Source organism: Tetrao urogallus, assembly GCF_951394365.1.
Source record: "Tetrao urogallus genome assembly, chromosome: 1".
NCBI classification, from domain to species: domain Eukaryota; kingdom Metazoa; phylum Chordata; class Aves; order Galliformes; family Phasianidae; genus Tetrao; species Tetrao urogallus.
In genome coordinates this window covers 65,036,002-65,057,185 of record NC_136813.1, presented here as the reverse complement: position 1 = coordinate 65,057,185, position 21,184 = coordinate 65,036,002, and the positions used below count along the sequence as shown (strand labels likewise).

Sequence of the window (21,184 nt, the reverse complement as noted above, 5' to 3'; positions counted from 1 at the left end):
AAAAGAAAGAAATGCTTGAGTCCATGGAGGAAATCAGTACATGTTATGCTAGAAATTTTGATAATGTATATTAAATTAGACTGATTTTCCAGGGTAAGTGCTTAACTCTTAAGCTTTAATGGAAATGTTTCTGTAGTTTCATTTAACCTGTTATGCTTTAGTAGTACAGGTAGTAAAATATTCCAGCTTTTATAAACCTCTAAAATTTTTTTCAACGAATAATTTAACATAAATCTTGATGATGTTAATGTGGAACAAAAGTAAACAGTGAAGTAGAATGTCCTCGTACTCATTTTGCAAAGCTCTTCATACGTTGGTTTATGTGAGTTGTCTATTGCAAAAGGTGTGTCAAAAAGTGTTTTCATTTCAGCCCTTGTGATCGTCCTCGTGTAATTGAATCTCTGAGAGGTATAGAAGTGGTTGACATCGCTGCTGGTGGAGCACACAGTGCATGTATTACTGCTGCAGGAGACCTTTTTACGTGGGGAAAGGGAAGATATGGGCGCCTTGGGCACGGAGATAGCGAAGACCAGCTGAAGCCTAAATTGGTAAGAAACCTCTGGAATTCTGTGTGGTCTTTTATTCCAGTTCTTAACTTCTAATCTGTGACTTTCAGTATTTCTGCATTGAAAAAAAAAAAAAAAAAAAAAAATGGAGGAAACAGTGGTTGCTTTAGAGAACAGAAATGGTTTGTGAGAATGCAGTAAAAGTTGAGTTGCAAAAGTTTGCTAGAGATCACTAAGCAGCTTATAAGGAATTTGTTTTGGAGAGGACTTAACCCTCCCTGCCAAGCAAAACAGCAGCTCTAAAAGCCAAACAACAATACTGTGAGTGTAAAGGACATAACCTGTACCAACTGTAAATGGATTACATGCTGATGTTGCTTCCAGTTTGGGTGAGGGGTGGGAGGTATCTTGGAGAGGGATGAACTTGCCTGCACCCTTCCACAGGAGTGCTTTGCTGAAGTAAAATTACTGAAAGTGATCAGATGTTTGCATTCCCCTGCCCCCAAAAGCAAGGCCTACCTCACTTCGTTGTACAACATTCCTCCATTTTCTTGATTAGAATGAAAATAACAAATCCATAGATTAGTTTGAAGAATGTGAAATCCCATGCCGGTTTGGATGATGGATTGGGCTTCCTCAAATCCCTTATTTCAAGAAGGATGTGGATTAGGAGAATGCAGTTTGTGTGTCAGAATTCTTTTGCTTTGTGAATCTCAATTCCATACATCATCACTAGATGGCAGCATTTCAAAAGTCAAGATGTTGATTTAATTCAGAAAGGAGTGAAATTATAAAATAGTAAGAGGCTATTTGAAAATAAACAGTTTATTCAGGTGCTTAGTGTACACAAGAGTGAACCAGAGAACCTGAGCACATAAATAGAATATAGCCTTTGGTAACCTTAAATGTTTTGTATGAGTAACTTTCCCTGGTTTTTTTTGGTTTTTTTTTTTTTTTAGGTTGAAAAAAAAAAAAGTTCACCAAGTAAAAATAATAATTCAGTATGTGAAATATGTAGTTATTTTATTGGTTTGAAAAGAGTAAAGCCTTTTGACTTGAATTCATTTGCAAGATCCTGTTGTGTTTCAGACTTGTAGTTCCAGTGATGCTTCTCTCCAAGTTGGGTTTGACTTCTTTTCTGAAACTAAGTGACTGAGTCTTTATTGTAAACAAAAACTGGTAATTGCTTTACAGGTGGAAGCTCTTCAGGGCTATCGTGTGATTGACATAGCCTGTGGCAGTGGAGATGCACAGACATTGTGCCTGACAGATGATGACACAGTCTGGTCTTGGGGTGATGGAGATTATGGAAAACTTGGGAGAGGAGGCAGTGATGGCTGTAAAGTGCCAATGAAGGTATTTGAATACATATTTTCAATTGTTTTATAAACCATAATGTTAATAGAAATTAGTGAAGACATACATTAATATGAGCAAACTTCCACCCACCGTGGGACATCAGGATCCTTTTGATGTTAATGATGAGCTTTATAGGATACAGTGACTGGTCTTCAATTTTTGTGCAGAATGAAAGTTGGTTTTACAATTTTGTTATTTAGAGATCATTTCTGATTCCAGAAGTAGTTGTTGCTTTAATGTTATTTCCTTTTGAAAGGTTAGAAATTTCCCAAGGAATCTTCATATTTCAAACAAAATCCATATAGCCAACTAATTTGAATAACAGCAGTTGTTATAGAGATGAGCACTGTTTGAGAATAACGTGTAACTACATCAGTGTCATTGTGCACACCTATGCACAGTGGATTTTATATTATTAATTCAGAGTTGCACCTCTTTATATGGATGCAGGTGTCTCCATTCCCTTTCCTAAAAGACAGAGTCTACTGGCCTGTTCCAAGTAGGGGTGTTATTTATTTATTTATTGCATGGTGTAACACAATTTGAACATAGCTTATTGGTCTTGTTGATGATCAATCCATAGGATTGATGATAAAATGATGTAAGGGCACATACAGAATGAATAGGAACTGCGTATTGCAGGTTTAAGTACTTTTATGAAGGCAGCAGACTCACATCTGTGTCAGAGGAGCTGAAACTCCAAATCTGAGTTTCTTTTTAGGGTTTAAGTAGTAAGTAGTAGAAAGATGAAAGGACTGGAATTCTGTTAAATGATCTACATAAGCACTTTAATTCATAAGCTTGCGTATAAGTACTGCAAGACTTAGACAATTTATTGTACTTAAGATATGCCTAAACACAGGATGGTTGATGAAGCTATTGTCTCCCTAGTTGATTGTTATTTTACTTGCTATTATTTTCCTAGATTGATTCTCTCACAGGCCTTGGAGTGGTTAAAGTAGAATGTGGATCACAATTTTCTGTAGCTCTTACCAAATCTGGAGCAGTATATACCTGGTAAGTATTTTATATTAGTTATTTGGACAGCGTTAAATGCAACCTTCTTTGCAACAAGTATTACTATTATGCTACCTTCGCTGCTTTGATTTTTCTCCCATATGGAAAGCTCTTTTGAGTTTCTCTGTTTTGATTAGTAATAAAATCTAGAGGTTTGAGGAACATACTGTAGTGCTATTTGAATGAAAAACTAAGGTATTTTGTCGTGGAGATGTAAACACAGACTTCGTGCTCAAGACATTGACCACTGTAAAATGCAAGAGTTCAAAGGAGATCGCTAGAAATGTAAGCTCAAAGTGTCATGCAGTTTGGAAGATTGACAGCATGAATAACATTTTCATATATTATCAAAATCTTTCTTATCTAAGAATTTGCATATCTAGTTTGTTGTTTTAATCTTCCTGTGCAATTCTGGTAGTTTAAACAATTACCAGACTGAAGTGTTTAGAAAAGCAAAACAAAATACCTTCCAAACACTGCCTCCAAGCAATATCCTCAAACTATGAGGTTACGGTCTCTGAGGTTGGTACTGCTTTTGCCACTGATGGAAGCCTAATCTTCAAGTCTTACTCTTTTAAGAGAAACAAACAACAAAAAAAAACCAACAAAACACATGTGAATGTGGTGTAAGGACCTATGAAGAGCAAGCTGGAGCCATATATTAAGTATTTTTATTGTAATAGCAGAGTCACATCCATGTCATATGAACTAGGAATTATTCATTTTGAATAATTGGAGTCAGAGCTGTACTGTTTCTGCTAAATATAAATAGCCAGGCAAAAATATTTGATAACTACTTCTACTGGAAGGCCAAATACATGACATGATCCATGTTTCCATTCTTTCTAATATTAAAACTCAGTTTTGAAATGTGCTGTCTTCTCTGTGCAGGGGCAAAGGAGATTATCATCGCCTAGGCCATGGATCTGATGACCATGTTAGAAGACCACGACAAGTGCAGGGGCTGCAAGGAAAGAAAGTCATTGCAATTGCTACTGGGTCTTTACACTGTGTTTGCTGCACTGAAGATGGTATAAAAATTAAATACGATACTTAGTACCGAATTTGGAGAGGGAATAAAAACGGAAAATTTATGTTGAGTATTGGTAGGCTGTCCTAGATAAAAATGCTGATCCTCTGTGTGCATCTATGTATTGGGTTTACAGAAGTTGCATATTTCTTGAGCACGGAGCATATCATTGATTTACAGTAATAACTTAAAAACAACTGAAGGTTTTGAATTAATAAAAATTACGAGTTAAGTTTCATAAATGCTGATGGTAGAAGAAAAACGCAGAGCTCAAAAAGTAATTACGAGTTGATCAAGGAGTAGAATTAATGGATTTAGCTTTTTTTATAGGGTTGTCTGAACTGCCTGGGGTGTTTTAACTTGATAAATGAAGCATTGCACAAACAATATTGCTTTTTCTAAAGTAGATTGAGGTACTGAATATTTCCAAATTTAAGTAACAGGTCTGCAGAGCTGTTTTGTAGATGCTAGTGAAATAGGATATAGCTGCAGAAAATGTATGCTCTGAATCAAAGTTGCTTTTTAAAAAAGTATTTTCCAATTTTACAACACTAAACACCCATTTTAATGTCCACTCTAATAACATAAGCTATTACAGACTCTCTTATGCAAAATGATGTCTTTTCTAATTCTTTTTTTTTGGCTTTTTTTTTTAATTTTTTTTGCTATGGAACTGTGAAGTACAGACTGTTTCTGGTGTATCTGTTGTTATCCTTCTGCACCACCATTTCCTACTGTTCTGCAATAGAACTTTATTATATAAACGGTGAGGAAATTGATGCATTTAATACTAGCTGCTGTACAGCCTTAACTGTGTCATTCACTTTTACCTGCAGGATGTCAGGACAGCTGTCAGTTCTAGAAATCTTAATTACTATCCATGGTCTCAATTGGTTAAATGATTTCTAAGTGCTTATTTAAAGCAAACAAACAAATTTCTATCTTCAGAAGTAATTTTTTTTTTCTTGGTTTAGGGGAGGTGTATACCTGGGGAGATAATGATGAAGGACAGCTTGGAGATGGAACAACTAATGCCATCCAAAGACCACGTTTGGTTGCAGCACTCCAGGGTAAAAAAATCAACAGAGTTGCCTGTGGCTCAGCACATACTTTAGCTTGGTCAACCAGTAAACCTGCTAATGCTGGCAAGCTTCCAACACAGGTGATATTTTTGGCTTACTGCATTCAGTTTTTTAATGTACTAATGTTTGCTGCTGATCTTTCATCAGACATTTCCTTTCTAAATCTCTGTATCAGTTTAGTGTGCTTTGATTTGTCTTGGACACAGTGTTCTGCTTCTGCATTTCCAAAGATAGTTTTGTTTTTTTGTTTTTGTTTTGTTTTGTTTTTTTTTTAGAGTGAAAAGGATTCTTCAGTCAGTTGTTAAGAGTACTGAAGAGTTTACTGGAGTTTACTGAAGAGTAAACTGGAAGGAATTTTAATTTTGTATTCCACCTCTTCCACGTGAATTCATCATTGCTTGCTTTGCATTGAGAATGTTTTTTGAACATTCAGTTTTTCAGCTATAATAATGGTGCATAATGCCTAGGTGGAGTGGTGGCAAGATGTAAAATGTTTATTTATGGATAAAGAGAATAGTAAAATTTGAAGTAAGAATAGTATAACTGTCATATTTTAATACTTGCAGGTGCTTTCAGTTTAGATGTATACTGTACATATCTTTTAGACACAACTGGATTCCATATTAAGTTTGTGAATAAGCAATTCTGATAAGCAAAACTGTGAATAAGCAATTCCTGAATTTCTGATACAAATTTGCCTACCAATCTTAAGTTGTTGTTCTATTTAATAAAATAAAGGATAGAATAATCCTAAATTATTGGATATAATTACATTATTATAGGTTCCTATGGAGTACAATCATCTACAGGAAATACCCATCATTTCATTGAGAAACAGGCTTCTACTGCTGCATCACATTTCAGAACTCTTTTGTCCTTGTATTCCAATGTTTGATCTTGAAGGAAGACTTGATGAAACTGGCCAAGGACCATCAGTTGGTTTTGACACACTACGGGGAATACTGATATCACAGGGAAAGGTATTTATCTGAATAGATTTTTAAAGGAGATATTTGTAACTATACTGTTTAAATGTGCTGCTTAAACTGTTTCTGAAGAAAACCGAACTTTTATCTTAATTTGTTCTGTATGTTGTATGTTAGAACGTATGCATTCTGGTTGTGCACATATCTTTCTTCATGAATGTGTTCTCTATATTAGATTTTCCTCTGCTTTTTTTGGACCGTGTATTAGTTTTAAAAATAACTGTATATTGTAGCTCTTACATTTGTGTTATAGCCAAATTCTTTTAGAATAATTACTGTGTTATTCTAGGGAAAAAAAAAAACAAAAAACAAAAAACAAGAAGAAATATTTCAAATAGTCATTGTCTCAATTTTGTATTTCAATTGCAATAATCAGATGATACAGTACTTGATCTAAAGCAAGTTCTGTGGCTTTAAATGATGTTAAAAGAAAGGATACCTAGGAAACCAATCTCAAATGAATAAAGAAGCATGGAATATCACAGCAATATGGAAAGTCAGTCATGAAGTCTAGATATTTAAGATTCTTGAAGGATGCAACATTATTTCAAAACTTCAGTTATGGAAAGCCTTTAAAAAAGATGACTGGCCTTCTACATGATCACTAGCTTTGGATCTGAATTTTCTCACTGTCCTATTAACTTGTCTAATCTAACAAAAAGTGATACCATATGTAAACAGACAAAATTTGCTAGCTGGTCTGATTGAAACTAGAAGCAATTTTTTTTATTTTTTTATTTTTTTTTTTTTGCATTACTGCTCTGTATTCTTAAGTAAGACACATGACCTACTGTTAGACTCTTCAGAATGCACTGTCTCGCAGTCTCTCTAGACCCCAATAAAATTGTGGTAGAGAAATCTGGCTGAATATCTGCTTCGTGGGCCAAGATAACACTACAATTTTTCATCAGAAGAGTCAAAGAGAAGTCCATTCTATTCGTGATACTTGTGCATCTTAATGCTATTAATGGGAGTCTGTAGGTAATTTTAATACAGGAATTTGTGTGTAGGAAGAATATCCAATGCTTTACAGTGTGCAAAACAGTTGTTGAAAGATTTCAGATACAAGATAAAACGTGGTATCAGGCATATTTTATTTATGCCAAAAACGATCATCAGGGACTCCAGAAATTGTAAATGTTGTATTTGCTATTGTAGAAACATGGTATGATATATTGCATGACAACAGTACTGCAACTAAGGGCTACCAGCTTTTTAGATGGGATAGGTAGAGCAAGAAGGGAGGGGAATTGACCTCCATGTTAATAAGCAAATAGGCTGTAAAGAGCTGTAAGCCTCTGAGAAACAGCCATGACCGGTTTGAGACCTTGTGGGTTAAAATTGCTGGCTGGACCAGTGAAGGAGATCTGGTTGTTGGGATCTGCTACAGGCTGCCTGACTGGGGGGAGCCTGTGGATGAGGCCTCCTTGCTTCAGCTACAAGAGGCATCTTGACCTCATTTTGATGGGGGATATTAAAAAAACAGAAACCAAACAAACTTAAAATGTTTTTAAACCTTTCTTGAAACTGATAAATAATGTAGAATTGGATTCAAATATTTAGTGAGAGAAATATAGATAATTAAATTTGCACCAAAAAAAATTTGTGGGTTTCTTTGTTTGTTTCTGTCCTTCCTTGACAGGATGATCTTCCCTTTGACTTTTTGATTGTTTTTCTCCAACTTTTAATTACATTCACATTAGTGCAGCATAAGTTAATTTACACTCAGTAGCATATTGGTAGTCTAGTAATAACTGAATCTGGATGCAGTAAAACTTTTCAAGCCACTATTTTGTGTGATCCAGGAGAGATTTTCTTCTTTACTTTTTAGTATTCCAGGTGTTTCAAGTGTGAATTGTATTAGCTCAAACTAACATGTTCCTTAAGTAACATCTCACAATTTTATATTCTGTTGCTCTTGTTTATTTTTGAGCATTTCAAAAGTAGTTGATGCTTGTTTCCATGTCTTCTAAAGAAAGTGTCAAGGGCTTTATGCCTTTTCCAGTGTTTGGTGATGTACTTGGAAGAAAACTGCTTAAGAATATTACTATAGCATCAGCTTCTCTGTTCCGTTGAAGAGTATTTTTTGTTTGCTTTTTCCTTAATTGAGCTAAGAATACATTTACCTGTCAAATATATGCAGTATTCTTATTTGATTGCAATCTTACCACTTAATTTTTTGTATTTTCCTTTATTAGGAGGCAGCTTTCCGAAAGGTTGTACAAGCAACTATGGTGAGAGATCGTCAGCATGGGCCAGTTGTTGAGCTCAATAGAATACAGGTATCTGAAGTTGAAGATTTGATTTTAGTACATTTGTTTAGTTACCAGTGCTTAACATTCTTCAGGTCCTTTCATGTTTCAGCTGTTTGGTGTCTGAGTACTGAGGAGTTGGGTTTATGTTGGCGGATACAACAACAATGAAGCTTGTTTTCTTTTCAGTATGTTTTCACCCAGACTATAGATGTGTGTGTGGGGGGAGGAGGAGGGAAAAGTTGAAATAAGTGTATGATTTGGACTCTAATGAGCAAAGTATGTCCTGCTTGACAAAGAATGGCTTTTTCAGAATTCACTGTCTTAGATGATTTTAGAGAGCAGAGATTCTGATGCCTTTCTTACCTTCTGAGATGATCGCATGAATTACTCCACTGTTGCTTTCAGAACAGAGGACATAAAGGGTTATGGGGAGAACAGGAAGAAGCGCTTCGTTATGATTAAGAATCAGGCTGATAAACTCTCAGCCTGGTCACTGCATGTGATCGTATCGATTGCAGAACTGTTTGATATAAAAGGGCTTTTTCTTGTCATTGACATTAGAAAATGTAATGTTGTGCCTTAGGCCACATAAGGGTTTTTTTTTTTTTTTTTTGTCCATCGATGTTTTTGTAACATAGAATACTAAAACGTTTGTTTTTGTTTGAATGGACTGATGTTTGGTATTACAGAATCCCTATGTGTTTCTTTCCTTTAGTTGTGTGGTTTTTCTCATTTTTTGAAATATACTTTAGGAAGTAAGAAAACTTACTCTTTGTTAAAGTTAGAGTTGAGAAGCTGCAAAACCTGTGAATAATGAGTTATTTCTCAGTGAAATACCTTCTGTTTGGGCTGGATGATACTTTCTGCTCATTTGCCATTTTCCACAGGCTCTTAAAACTTCTTCTGCTAACGTTACGTGATTAAAATACGTTGCTTTAATACATACCCTGTGAAGCTAGAGGCAGTGCCAGAAATCTTCTCACTATTTGTCTTTTTGTTTTTATTTTTTGGGGGGGAATTCAAAATAAGCAGTGCAAATATTTAGCTTTAAGCTGAAAACAAGTGATTGGATTTTGGGCTTGTTTCCTAGTGTTCTTTTACTGTTGTGTTAATTATTAAAGATGGGCTTCTCTTGTATTCCTGTTCATTAATTCAGTCTGTCTTTAAATTTAGAAAAAAACTGGTAGCATCGAGGCTTCAATTTTCATACCTTCCTTAGGAAATGAGATATTTCTGTAACACAAGTCTTTCCAAGATTTAGTCAAGACTAAAAAAGACTGTGCTTGTAATCTGCCCTGCTTATATAGTACAAAATGTGGATTATAATCTCTTGAGTTAGGTTTTGCAGAGAATGAAACTACTGAATGAAAGATCTGTTTGAATGAAATTATTTGATCCTTTAAGTAGTGATTCAAAGCTGCTTTATGGAGTCTCAAACAGAGTTTTCAACTTAATTGGAGATGGGAGTTCAACTGCAGTAAGACTTGAAAATCCCTTTGCTGTCAAAAGATACTTCTTACAGTTTGTAAATTATGTGGTGCAGTCTGTTCACTGCTTCTTCTTCCTCTGTGTAAAATAAATGAATGAGATTTTAATTTAAAGTTGTTGTGCAGATACTGACTTGTTCTTTGAAATACATAGGTTGCTCCAAAAGCAGTGCCTATTTATTTCCGTGGAAGCTACAACAGCTACAAAAAACACTGTTTGATAGAGAAAATTCTCAACACAAAACATGGTTTTCAAGAGTCACCACCATTAGCTATGCGTTTTTGTCAGTGATGGACAAGAGCCTGCATGCTGCACTTGTAAAAATCTGCACCAGTGGAGGTGACAGCTGTGCATACCCTTCTGGAACATGGCTTATCTTCCTCATCTCTCATGCCACTGCTGAAATAAAGCACCATAAAGCACCACCCATTGCCTCACTATGCTCACATCCACTTTCTGATCTCTGTAGATGTTCAGCAAGCATCAATGAATGTCAGTAGATGCCATTTTTTCCACATGGAGGAGTTCAGTAACACACCTTTGCTTCATATGCACTTTCATGTGAAGGCCACATTTGGAGTCTGCATTTGGAGTTTCACATGCCCCTCTGCTGCCATTGTTGCATGGCAACAAAATGTAACAGAATATTGGTGAGAAGGTTCAACCTCCACTGCTCTGCCACCAACACCCGCCTCATCCATGGGCTAGCATAATAAAATAGGATGCATTACTTTTGGAGCATGCCTTGTATTTTGTGATCTTTCCTCCTTTTAGTAGGCAAAGAAATTTTAGTTATTAAGGAGAACAAGTACTCCTGGTTCAGTGTCTTCTGCTTTCTTAGGAGGAATGTTGTGCTTCTGGGTATGTTAAGTTATACAAGATATGAATCAATGAATGTTTTCTTCTTTTGCAAGTGCTGCGCTTCAGTTTAAATGGCATTCCTCCTTTCTGGTTATTGCCTTGTCCCTTAGCCAAGTGTGCTTTTAAAGAACACATCAACTTTCTTTTTCCTGCATTGAACAAGCTAAGCTTTTTTGTGTGTCTGTTTTTGTGGAGTGGTCTTTCAGTGCTTATCTTCTGATAGTGTATTTTTCCGCTGCCGTTTCAGTTTGAGCATAGTTAACTGAAACCTCAATATATGATGGCTGTGCTCTTGGAATTATCATGCTGATGCTTCTTTTCTGCTTTTGGAAATTGATTTCATGACATATCCTTAAACTGTGTTTCTTTTCTTCATAGATGTCTTCTGTGTTAACAGAACCTTCTTCTCTTTCTTAGCTGATTTCAGCTAGCAAACTGTCATAAGCGTTTCATGAGCTTTTTTATTAGTCCCTAAGTGTGTGGCTTGACATAATACATTTCTACCAGGCTGAAACTGGAGATAGTCCCATAGGATGGCTGGTATTTCTCTAGTTCTAGAAGGATGTTTAGGGCAAATAGAAGGTCTTTTTATTCAGACTTGGAGAAAGAACTTAAATTTTGATCTTCATTATTTAAAGATGCTGTAGCCAGATAACAGATATATTTAAGTGCCTTCCTTCTTGTTGCAGTGACTGTGTTCACAATAACTGATTGTTTACTGAGGCACATCTTTGAACTTGATTCCTCTGCCCATTGCTGTATGCTGCTAGCGAGCTGCTGCATTTCTCTCTGGTCCAGGAAAAGTTGGTTTCCATAGGCTAGTATCTTCTGATGGCAGACTGTTTTGCAGAAGCTCTTTTGGGGCTCTAGTCAGCATATTTTGTGCTAAAAAGCTACCTAGACAGCAAGAATGCTAGAACTGTATTTCAAAAATATTTATGTTGCATAATCTGAGTTTAGTGAGACATACTAAATAAGGATTGTATCTGAAACTGTTTATTCTATTCAGAATATTCTATTCAGACTGGATTCCACAGGTTGCTTACTACATCTCTAAAGGACACAATTTGGAAACAGGAGCAAAGCTTCATGTTCTAGACCTCTACAATGAAAAGTTAAAACAGCAGTGCAGAAATGTGGCCTAAACAAATTTGTTTGAATTTTGCCATTTGTTACTGAAGAGTTCTGCTCTTTGCTAATAACCTGATATATTTTAATATGGGCATCTGTCTGTGTTGGCACAGCAAAATATCATAGTGCTAACAGAAGTGTCAATATTCCCTTGTCACATTCTTACACTATTTTGTTAAAGTTGAGTTTTAACTATTTGAGCATCTGTGTGATCAGATTTAAATGCAAACCTTGTGTTACTAGTGAACAATTGCTAAATAAAATGTACAATAGGAATAGCAATTATGAGTGCCTTCCCAGATTGTTTGCCATTTTATTGTCACCTGAGTTGTATTTTCAGTTTGAGATTTGAAATAACAGTGAATTAAGTACTGCATTCACAGACCACCTACTCATACCTAATCTTTTCAAGAGAAGGCTCTCAGCTTCTCAACTTCAAATTTCTTAGGCATCTGAATTCCTTAGAGATCTATTAAATTAAAACAAGTTCGCTAATGAGAAGAATATTGCAATTCAGGAAAACAAAAACCAAACAAATAAAAAGCCCCCTGCCAAAAACAAAACAAAACAAATTTACCTTCATTATTTCTTTCTCAACCAATAAAGGAAGAAAACTTTTTTTTATTAACAAGCTTTGTTACTGGCATCCCTCTGTCTTTCATTTGCCTTCAAGATGAACAGATAAAATGTTGAGTGGAGACAGATGAACAATGAGCCATTTGAAATGAAAAATGAATAAGGTACTGGTGGTTGAGGGGAACATGGAATTCCTTATCTAGGGAAGAAAGCCCACAGAGTTGTCAGCAGGGCTGGTAAGAATCATTCTATTTAGCTGCAATGAACGTGCCCTAGTTGTTTCACATTTCCAGCTCTAAGCGTAAAATTACTAAGATCTAACCAACCAGCTCAGAACAGTCATTCAGTCGATGGAGGATGTGGTGTGGAAGCTCCTAGGTAACCAGATATTGTGCTTTTCATGTTTGTGCCAGTTTCTTCTGTTAACAGTGATAATTGTAGTAATCACAGTTAAATAGCTATGTCACAGAAATAAGACCTAGTGGAAGTTGGCATGCATCTTTTTCTGATTGCTGTTTAGGTATATATTATTTTCACCTGTTGGGAACAACATGATTAAAGTGTAAACTAGATGAGCAAACCGTGAGGTTGGTTGAGAACTGACTGAATGGCCAGGCTAAACGGGTCAGCTGTTAGTGTTCAGTTGGAGGCAAGTATGTAAAGGCATATCATGGGGTCCAGTCCTATTCTAACATACTCATTAATGATCTGGAGTATAAGGTAGAGTGTGTGTCAGCAACAAAACTTGCTGAGGATAATTATGGAAGGAGTGGCTGATACACCAGAGGGTCTTACTGCCATCCAGGCGGACCTCAGTGCACTGGAGAAGTGGGTTGATAGGATTCTCGTGAGGTTCAACAACAAGAAGAAGTGTAAAGTCCTGCACGTGAGGAGGAACAGGCCCACACACAAATGTAGGCTAGAGTCGGCTGCCCAACCTGAAAGCTGCTTGGTGGGAAAGGCTCTGGGGGTCTTGATGAACATCAAGCTGAACATCAGCCAACAGTGTGACCTTGATGCGACACAGACTAATGGTAAACTTGGCTGTGTTAGGCAAGTCATTGCCACTATGTGAGGAAGGTTCCACTCAGCATTGGTGTGACCACACCTGGCACGCTGTGTTGAGTTCTGGGTTCCCCTGTAGAAGAGAGGTATAAATGTACTGGAGGGAGCCCAACAGGAAGGCCACAAAGATGAAGGGACTAGACAATCTCTCTTATGTGGAAAGGTTGAGATCTGGGATGTTCAGCCTGGAAAACAGAAGGCTCAGAGTATCTTATCAAAGAGTATAATACACATGAATGGAGGCTGGAAAGAGTATGGAGCTAAATAAGCTCTTAGTGCCCAGGACAGGAAGCCATGAGCACAAACTGGCGCACAGGAGCTCCCAATGAACACCAGGAGCACTCCTGTGCTGTGCGGGTGGCAGAGCAGTGGCACAGGCTGCCCGTGGGCTGTGGGGTCTCCTTGGGGATCTCCAAAAGCTGCCTGGCCATGGCCCTGGACACTGGTCTGGGTGGCTCTGCTGGAGCAGGGGCTGGGCCAGGTGGTCTCCAGAGGTCCCTTCTAGCCTCAGCTATTCTTTAATAGTTCTGGCCTCCTAATAACTACAAATTTTAAATTCTTTTGTCTTCTTGTAAAGGGTGAAGATATGTAATAAGAATCCGCAATATCTATATCCAGGGTTGATTAGGTATGAAATAGCAGTGAAAAATATTGCAGTGTTGTAATTTGAAGCTTGGTTCTTACTTTGTAATATACATGTATACAAAATACAGGGTAGACCTCTACAAATGTTTCACTAAACACATAGATGTTATAAATCTCATCTCTGATCTGCACAGGGATGCTGGCTGATATATGTTCTTGTAGTTACTATTATCATGTGTTTAACTGACAGGTAAAACGTTCTAGGAGTAAAGGTGGACTGGCTGGGCCAGATGGTACAAAGTCAGTTTTTGGACAGATGTGTGCTAAAATGAGCTCTTTCAGCCCTGATAGCCTTCTGCTTCCTCATCGTGTTTGGAAAGTCAAGTTTGTTGGTAAGAGAATTCTTTGTTTCGTAGCATTTCGTCTCAACTATTTTCTACCTATCTTTTTCTGGCTTCTCTTTTATTTTTGAGGGGTCTGAGGAAAGAAATGGATACAGTAAAACAGCATGTTGGCACAGGAATGTGCTTAAAACGTTAGGAAATAATGAAGCCTTTTAAAATAATTTAAAAAATCAACAAAAACAACCAAAAATCTGCAAACAACCCTTAAGATCAGTGGAAATGGGGTTGTAATTGTCCTCAAATTCTGAAGGCAACTCTTAGTTATGAAGGGTATTTGCAAAACCGAAGCTTATTTTTTGGTTGTCAGAATTCAAAAATAATTCAGACTGGCTGTTCCTACTTCAATCATTCTTTTCACAATTTGCATGTCTCTTTGAATTTTTTGATGAAATAGAATTTAGATTGTCTGCACTGTATCTACTAAAATATATAGAATATATCTACTTTCAAATGACACACAGAGTCACTTTAGTTTGACTCTCTTCGCCATCTCTTTTATTTTGACAAGTATTTAAAACAAAAGCGGTAGTTAAGCTCTGTCAAAAGAATATTTTTGAAACTTTGGTATGTTGTTGATAATCTTCTAAAATTACACTGTTTCCAAGGAACTGGAGAAATCCAAATACAAAGGAAAACATCAGGTGTTTTCAGAAGAACAGATGTAGCTTTCGGTAAACTTTCCTTTACACAGTTATCCATGTGAAAGAAAATCCAGTTCATTTCAAGACTTCGTTTGTAAACATATTTTTGGAAGAATGTATATTTATGAGCCTGTTTTCTTCTCCAAGGTGAATCTGTGGATGATTGCGGTGGAGGTTACAGTGAATCAATAGCAGAAATGTGTGAGGAGCTTCAGAATGGGCTGACCCCTCTGTTAATCGTGACACCAAATGGAAGAGATGAATCTGGAGCAAACAGAGATTGTTTCCTATTAAATCCTGCTGCCAAGTCTCTCTTGCATATGAACATGTTCCGTTTCTTGGGTAACTAGCAACACTGTGACATTCCACTTGCACTACATGTTCAGAATATTAGGAATCTATTCAAAAAAATATATAATACAAACTTTCCCACCCTTATTTAAACTTACAGGTGTCCTTCTGGGTATTGCTATCCGGACTGGCAGTCCTCTGAGCCTCAACCTCGCTGAACCAGTATGGAAACAGCTTGCAGGAATGAACCTAACAATTGCTGATCTCAGTGAGGTAAGTGTGCTGTTTCTTTGTAAGTTATAACTTACAGAAAACAAGCAGACTCTAATATAAAAGAGTTCTCTGGTGATTGGCTTCCCTGCTGTGCGTATTTGTAGTGTTTTGTCTGACCTTTCACATTTCTGAGCCAATACATAAGGATCACTTGTACTCACTGTTACAGCTGTAAATTTAAGTCTTTCAGAAGTGGTTAAATAACTTCTTTGAATTTGAGAGCATTCTCAAATCCACTTGTGGGTTTGACTAGATAAATGTTTTGTAGTCAAACTCTTTCTTGCCAGAAAATGTTTCCATAGCTGTTAGTGTCTGAAAATGAGTTCAAACTACTACGGAAGATAGTCTGAGTCAATGTGCTGAGAATCACAAACTTCCTGCTTACTGAACTCACTGAATGTGGAGTTAAGAGTTAGATCTTTGTTACAAAGATGAGTTGGTTTTCAACTGCTGTCATCTGGAAATGTACTTACTGTAGAAGTACTGGGTCTTTTACATGTCAGTAAGGAGATTTCTTTTGTACCAAAACAACCATTGGATTTTGCAGAGTTGATCGCGTTCTTAAGCTTTAAATCCATTTCTTATATAATACAGTTCCTTGGCAAATGTTCCCTGAGTGGTGTGAAATCCAGAACACGTGTACCCTGCAACATTTCAGCATAATGAAATTTCATGTAATAGACTGAGCCATTTTGCTGTTTTTGAATTCACTTAGATGAGTTACGGTCAGACATTTGACACAAAGCTTTTGGTAGATGGTACACGATGTCATGCTTTTGGTAGGAAGGACACAGTGTTGTAGGGTGCTAATAAGCTGACTTTAACTCAGGCATATTTTTTCAAAAGGTTGATAAAGATTTTATTCCTGGGCTTATGTACATTCGAGACAATGAAGCTACATCAGAAGAGTTTGAAGCTATGAGCCTTCCATTCACTGTGCCTAATGCAAGTGGTCAAGATATTCAGCTGAGTTCCAAGTACACTCATATTACACTGGATAACAGAGCTGAATATGTGAGGCTGGCAATAAACTACAGGTTTGTTGAATAAGTCATTCAAATTGTTAAATGAATAAGCATTTTCATTTCAAAGTAGTAGGCTCGAAGCCTTACCTTGCATGCATCCTTTTATGTATTTTGATCATTTAGCAACTTGTGAACAGCACTTTCAGTACTATTGCTCTCACAGGTTTTTTGTTTGTATGTTTATTTTTAACTACCATCAAATGAATTATTGAATCATTAAAGTTTGAAAAGGCTACTAAGGTAATCTAGCCAAAAGCGGTCGCAGATGAATGGTTTTCCTCTTCTCATATAAGGTAGAATATGAAAAACAAGACTTTCATACCCTGGACACTGTAAAATAAGCCTGACATCTATTGCAGACAACTAAATTCATGCAGAGGTGCCAAAAGCTGAACATTGCGCTAAACTCTGTGGGAAGCAGTTGTTCAGCTTTTGTGAAAATGGGCATTTTGTTAGATACCGAAATATCTAATCTAAACCAGTACATTGAATTTTAGGCATCTTGTTATGGGAAACAGGGAGCCTAGTAGCCATCGTACCTATTAAATTATGGAGATAATTTTGTCATAAAACTGATTCATAGTTGTTTTATTCTCTTCACCACAGTCACCTGTTCTAGAGGACACTTGTGCAAGACTATCTCATCGCTATATCCTTACTAGCTTGCAGTGCAGTATCTGCCAACGACTATATGAATTATAGTCCTTGCTTTCCTATTTTATTTATTTTTGCTATAAGTGGTTCTGAGCCACTACCTAAAGCTATTTTTGACAGTAGGTGTGAGTATTATTTGTGATCGATTAATTATAGGTCTATATAAAATATCAAATGGATCCTAAAGGATTGCATTACCTTAAAGAAATGCTTCTGTTCTATTCAAAATTCTGGCTATTCTCAGAGGACACCAGCAGTTAGAAATCTTTTAGGAAAAACGCTTAATACCAAAGTTTTTAATTATGTGAATCTCTTGAGCGCAAATCTGGCATCTTAATAGAATCCATGTGAAAACGTGGATGCATAAGTAAAAGCATGTCTTGAGATCTTCACTTATTTTGGTGATGAGAAGCCTGAAGACAGGACATGGCAGTGATGTGAAGCTCTGCTTTGCAGAGCTCAATGTTTTAAAAATTAACTTGATGGGGAAAAAAAAAGGTAAAATACAAATACATGGGTGGCAACATCTATCACTATCTGAAAAGATGGCATATCTGTTCCTCAGACATCATATTTTATGTGAGACCCATTTTTCTTTTACCATAATGCCTGTCTAGTATTAGGATTGTTTGAGGGCGCAGATGCTCTTTTCCCAAGAGCATGGTGTTTCAATATGGAGTATTGAAGTTCAATATTGGAGTATTGTACTGTGCCAGGCACAGTACATAAATAATGCTGGCAATAAAAGCGAGAGATATACAGTGAGATATGTGCTGTGCAGTATGGATTGTTTGATAAACTGGTATAGGTCAGGCATCTTGTATGATAAGTGTTCCTTGGAATATAGCTGGAGACTTAAGGAGAAAGCATAAAGGATCCTAAATATTGCAATAGTTATTAGTTCCAATAATTACTAGAAATGGCATTCACGTAAATTCTGGAAATATGTCTCTGCAGACTTCATGAATTTGATGAACAGGTGGCGGCAGTTCGTGAGGGGATGGCCCGTGTTGTTCCAGTTCCTCTGCTTTCACTCTTTACAGGATATGAACTGGAAACTATGGTATCAATTTCTGTTTTGCTACCTCTGTCGAAACTGAGTTGTGTTCTTCACTTATGTCTTATTAATCCCAATTTGAATAATAAACCCCACATGTGATGCTGTTTACAGTGCTCGCTTGTAATTGCAAAGACTTTGCTCAAGGAAATACTACATTTTTAATAGTTCTCTTAGTGTTCAAAAGGTTATTTTTTTATATAGCTGAGCAGTGATGTAATGAATGATTTGTGGAGATTAAAAAAAAAAAAAAGACATCTACCCCGTAACTACCCCATCTTCCCTCCCTCCCCTCCCCCCACCTCAAAAAAAAATCCTCACCAGCCAACCAAGAAAAACCAACCTTAGGGCCTACTGAGTTCTTAGCGCAATTTGATGAAAGATAACAAGACCTATATTCTTCCCAGGTAAATTGTTTAATTCTTTATGTGATTCAGGAAGATGAAAGAAGGTTCATTATTGTCCCCTGAGAGAAAGATGTCTATTTAGTATCATTGTAATAGGAGTCTCTGCGCAGCACTTCAAATATCTGAATGTTCATTTTGTCAGTGTAAAAACAGATTAAAAATTTCAAGAGAATGGGAGGGAAACAAATCACCTGCAAATGATTTGGTCAGGCTTTTGTAGCTTATCACTGTATTTTATTTATTTAGGTATGTGGAAGCCCAGATATTCCACTTCATCTTCTGAAGTCTGTAGCAACTTACAAAGGCATTGAACCAACTGCTTCATTGATACAGTGGTTCTGGGAAGTGATGGAGTCATTCTCCAATACCGAGCGATCTCTCTTTCTACGTTTTGTATGGGGCAGAACAAGGCTGCCCAGGACTATTGCAGATTTTAGAGGGAGGGACTTTGTTATTCAGGTAAGGTGTGGGATGGGGTGTGGGGATTTTATTTTATATAGCTAATTATGGGAAAGAAGTAGCATGATTGCTGTGATCTAACCCTGGGAGGCAGCTGAGAACCACGCAGCCATTTGCTTGCTCCAGCCGTGGTGGGGAGGGAATCAGGCAAAAAAATTTTGACAGCTCCTCGGTTTAATAAATTGTTGGGTGATGAAGGTGAGGAAGGGAAGAAACTGAAGAAAAGCAGAACTTCTTGCCGCCATCCGACCAATGGCAGCCCCAGCAAACTTTCCCCCTGAGCTTTTGTAGCTGACCACGATCTGGTCTAGGGCCTTCCTTTGGTCAGTTTGAGATCAGCTGTCCTGCTTGTGTTCTCTCCACCTTGTGTACTCCCAGCCTCCTTGCTGGCAGGGCAGCATGAGAAGCAGAAAAAGACTTTGACTCCGTGTAAAGACTGCTCAGCAAGAAGTAAAACATTGGTGTATTACCAACACTGTTTTTACCATGAATCCAGAACACAGTGGCAACATACTGGCCACTGTGAAGAAAATTAACTCTACCAGCCAAAACCAGTGCAGTCATAGAAGACGAGAACAGGCCAATTTTTTTACTGATGTGAAATTGTATTGCTGATTTGGCAGTTCAATGAAGATGTAAAACATTTGTTTTTTTATTTATTTTCTTGCTTTAATTTGGGCAACTGGCTACTCTTTTTGATTACCAGCTATTTGCTTCTTCAGATGTTAATTATTTTCCACTATCTGTCATCAACTGTTTTTTCTGCTTTTGTTCAGTACTCCATTCAGCTTAGCACCCATTTCAGCTAAATTTAAAAACCACTGTGTTTCGATTCATGTTTTGGCATTTTTAGAACAACAGAATCTATCTTAGATTGTTCCCAATCACATATTTATAATTAAGAAAGCTTCTGCATATGTTTTTATGTTCTTAGTGGAGGGAAGATGGATTTGGTGTTTTTACTGTTCTTTTAAGAAAAATTCACAAGTTCCATGTCAATATTTATTTGTGGTTTGGACAGCAAATAAAAAAATATTGTGTTCTTTGTTTTTGACAGGTATTGGATAAATACAATCCTCCGGACCATTTCCTTCCTGAGTCATACACTTGCTTTTTTCTCCTGAAGCTACCCAGGTATTCTTGTAAGCAAGTACTAGAGGAAAAACTGAAATATGCCATTCATTTCTGCAAGTCTATAGACACTGATGATTACGCCCGGATAGCGCTGACAGGGGAGCCAGCTGCTGATGACAGTAGTGATGATTCTGATAATGAAGATGCAGATTCTTTTGCTTCAGATTCTACACAGGATTACTTAACAGGGCATTAAAACAGAAATAATGTAAGGGATTAGCTGTTACAAGCACTGAGGCAAAATGCCAGCATGACAGTGAAACCAAGGACAGTGTAGGGTTCAGAGTATAGAGTGTGGTGTCAGAAGGATGGTAATCTGAAAGTTGGGAAAAAGTGTTTGCTACACATGGTAGGAATTAAGGGTGACAGCTTAAACCATCAGCTTAGAATAAATGGCACAGTATATGGGCATTTAACATTTATTTCAAGAGCTGAAAGCGGCCCCCCATAATGCTGCACTACATTTAGAACCCTTGTGTTTACTGAAGTGTTGTAAATGTTTATATAAATATGGTAGTGCAGCATCCAAAAGGTAGTGAAACCTTTAATTTGTGGGTGCAGTAGGTTTTTTCTTATTGTGTTGTGTTCTGTGCATCTTCTTGATTGTATATTGGAAATACTGTGCAACAACTGAATGGAATTATAAATATTTCAATTAACTTTACTAGAAGTTTGTTAAAATTTTTTGAACATTGAATTAACGTTATTCCTTGAAATTCTTCTATAGATAATACAAATGGCCAATAGTTTCACCTCCACCCCTGGTTTGTATATTTTAGCTTATGCATTATTTATCTCAAATTTGATACCTTTCTGTGAAGCATCATAATTCTTATCATGGAAAGTGTACTGTATATAATTTGTGCCATGTAAATGCAAAAGTTATAATTTCCCTCCA

General features: G+C 36.9%; 1 protein-coding gene across 1 annotated transcript in view; it reads left to right on the top strand.

The window, feature by feature from the left end:
* HERC2 (HECT and RLD domain containing E3 ubiquitin protein ligase 2) overlaps nt 1–20,482 on the top strand; it is a gene marked incomplete at its 3' end in the record, with an annotated part of 102,466 nt that extends 81,984 nt beyond the window's left edge. The window contains exons 79-92 of the mRNA XM_079537012.1: nt 371–548; nt 1,701–1,862; nt 2,791–2,882; nt 3,774–3,913; nt 4,887–5,074; nt 5,777–5,974; nt 8,179–8,262; nt 14,192–14,333; nt 15,134–15,328; nt 15,438–15,550; nt 16,397–16,587; nt 18,187–18,292; nt 18,940–19,152; nt 20,210–20,482. Coding sequence (XP_079393138.1) covers nt 371–548; nt 1,701–1,862; nt 2,791–2,882; nt 3,774–3,913; nt 4,887–5,074; nt 5,777–5,974; nt 8,179–8,262; nt 14,192–14,333; nt 15,134–15,328; nt 15,438–15,550; nt 16,397–16,587; nt 18,187–18,292; nt 18,940–19,152; nt 20,210–20,482 — 2,275 coding nt within the window. The remainder of the gene's footprint in view (nt 1–370; nt 549–1,700; nt 1,863–2,790; nt 2,883–3,773; nt 3,914–4,886; nt 5,075–5,776; nt 5,975–8,178; nt 8,263–14,191; nt 14,334–15,133; nt 15,329–15,437; nt 15,551–16,396; nt 16,588–18,186; nt 18,293–18,939; nt 19,153–20,209) is intronic.
* Between the last annotated feature and the right edge of the window lie 702 nt (nt 20,483–21,184).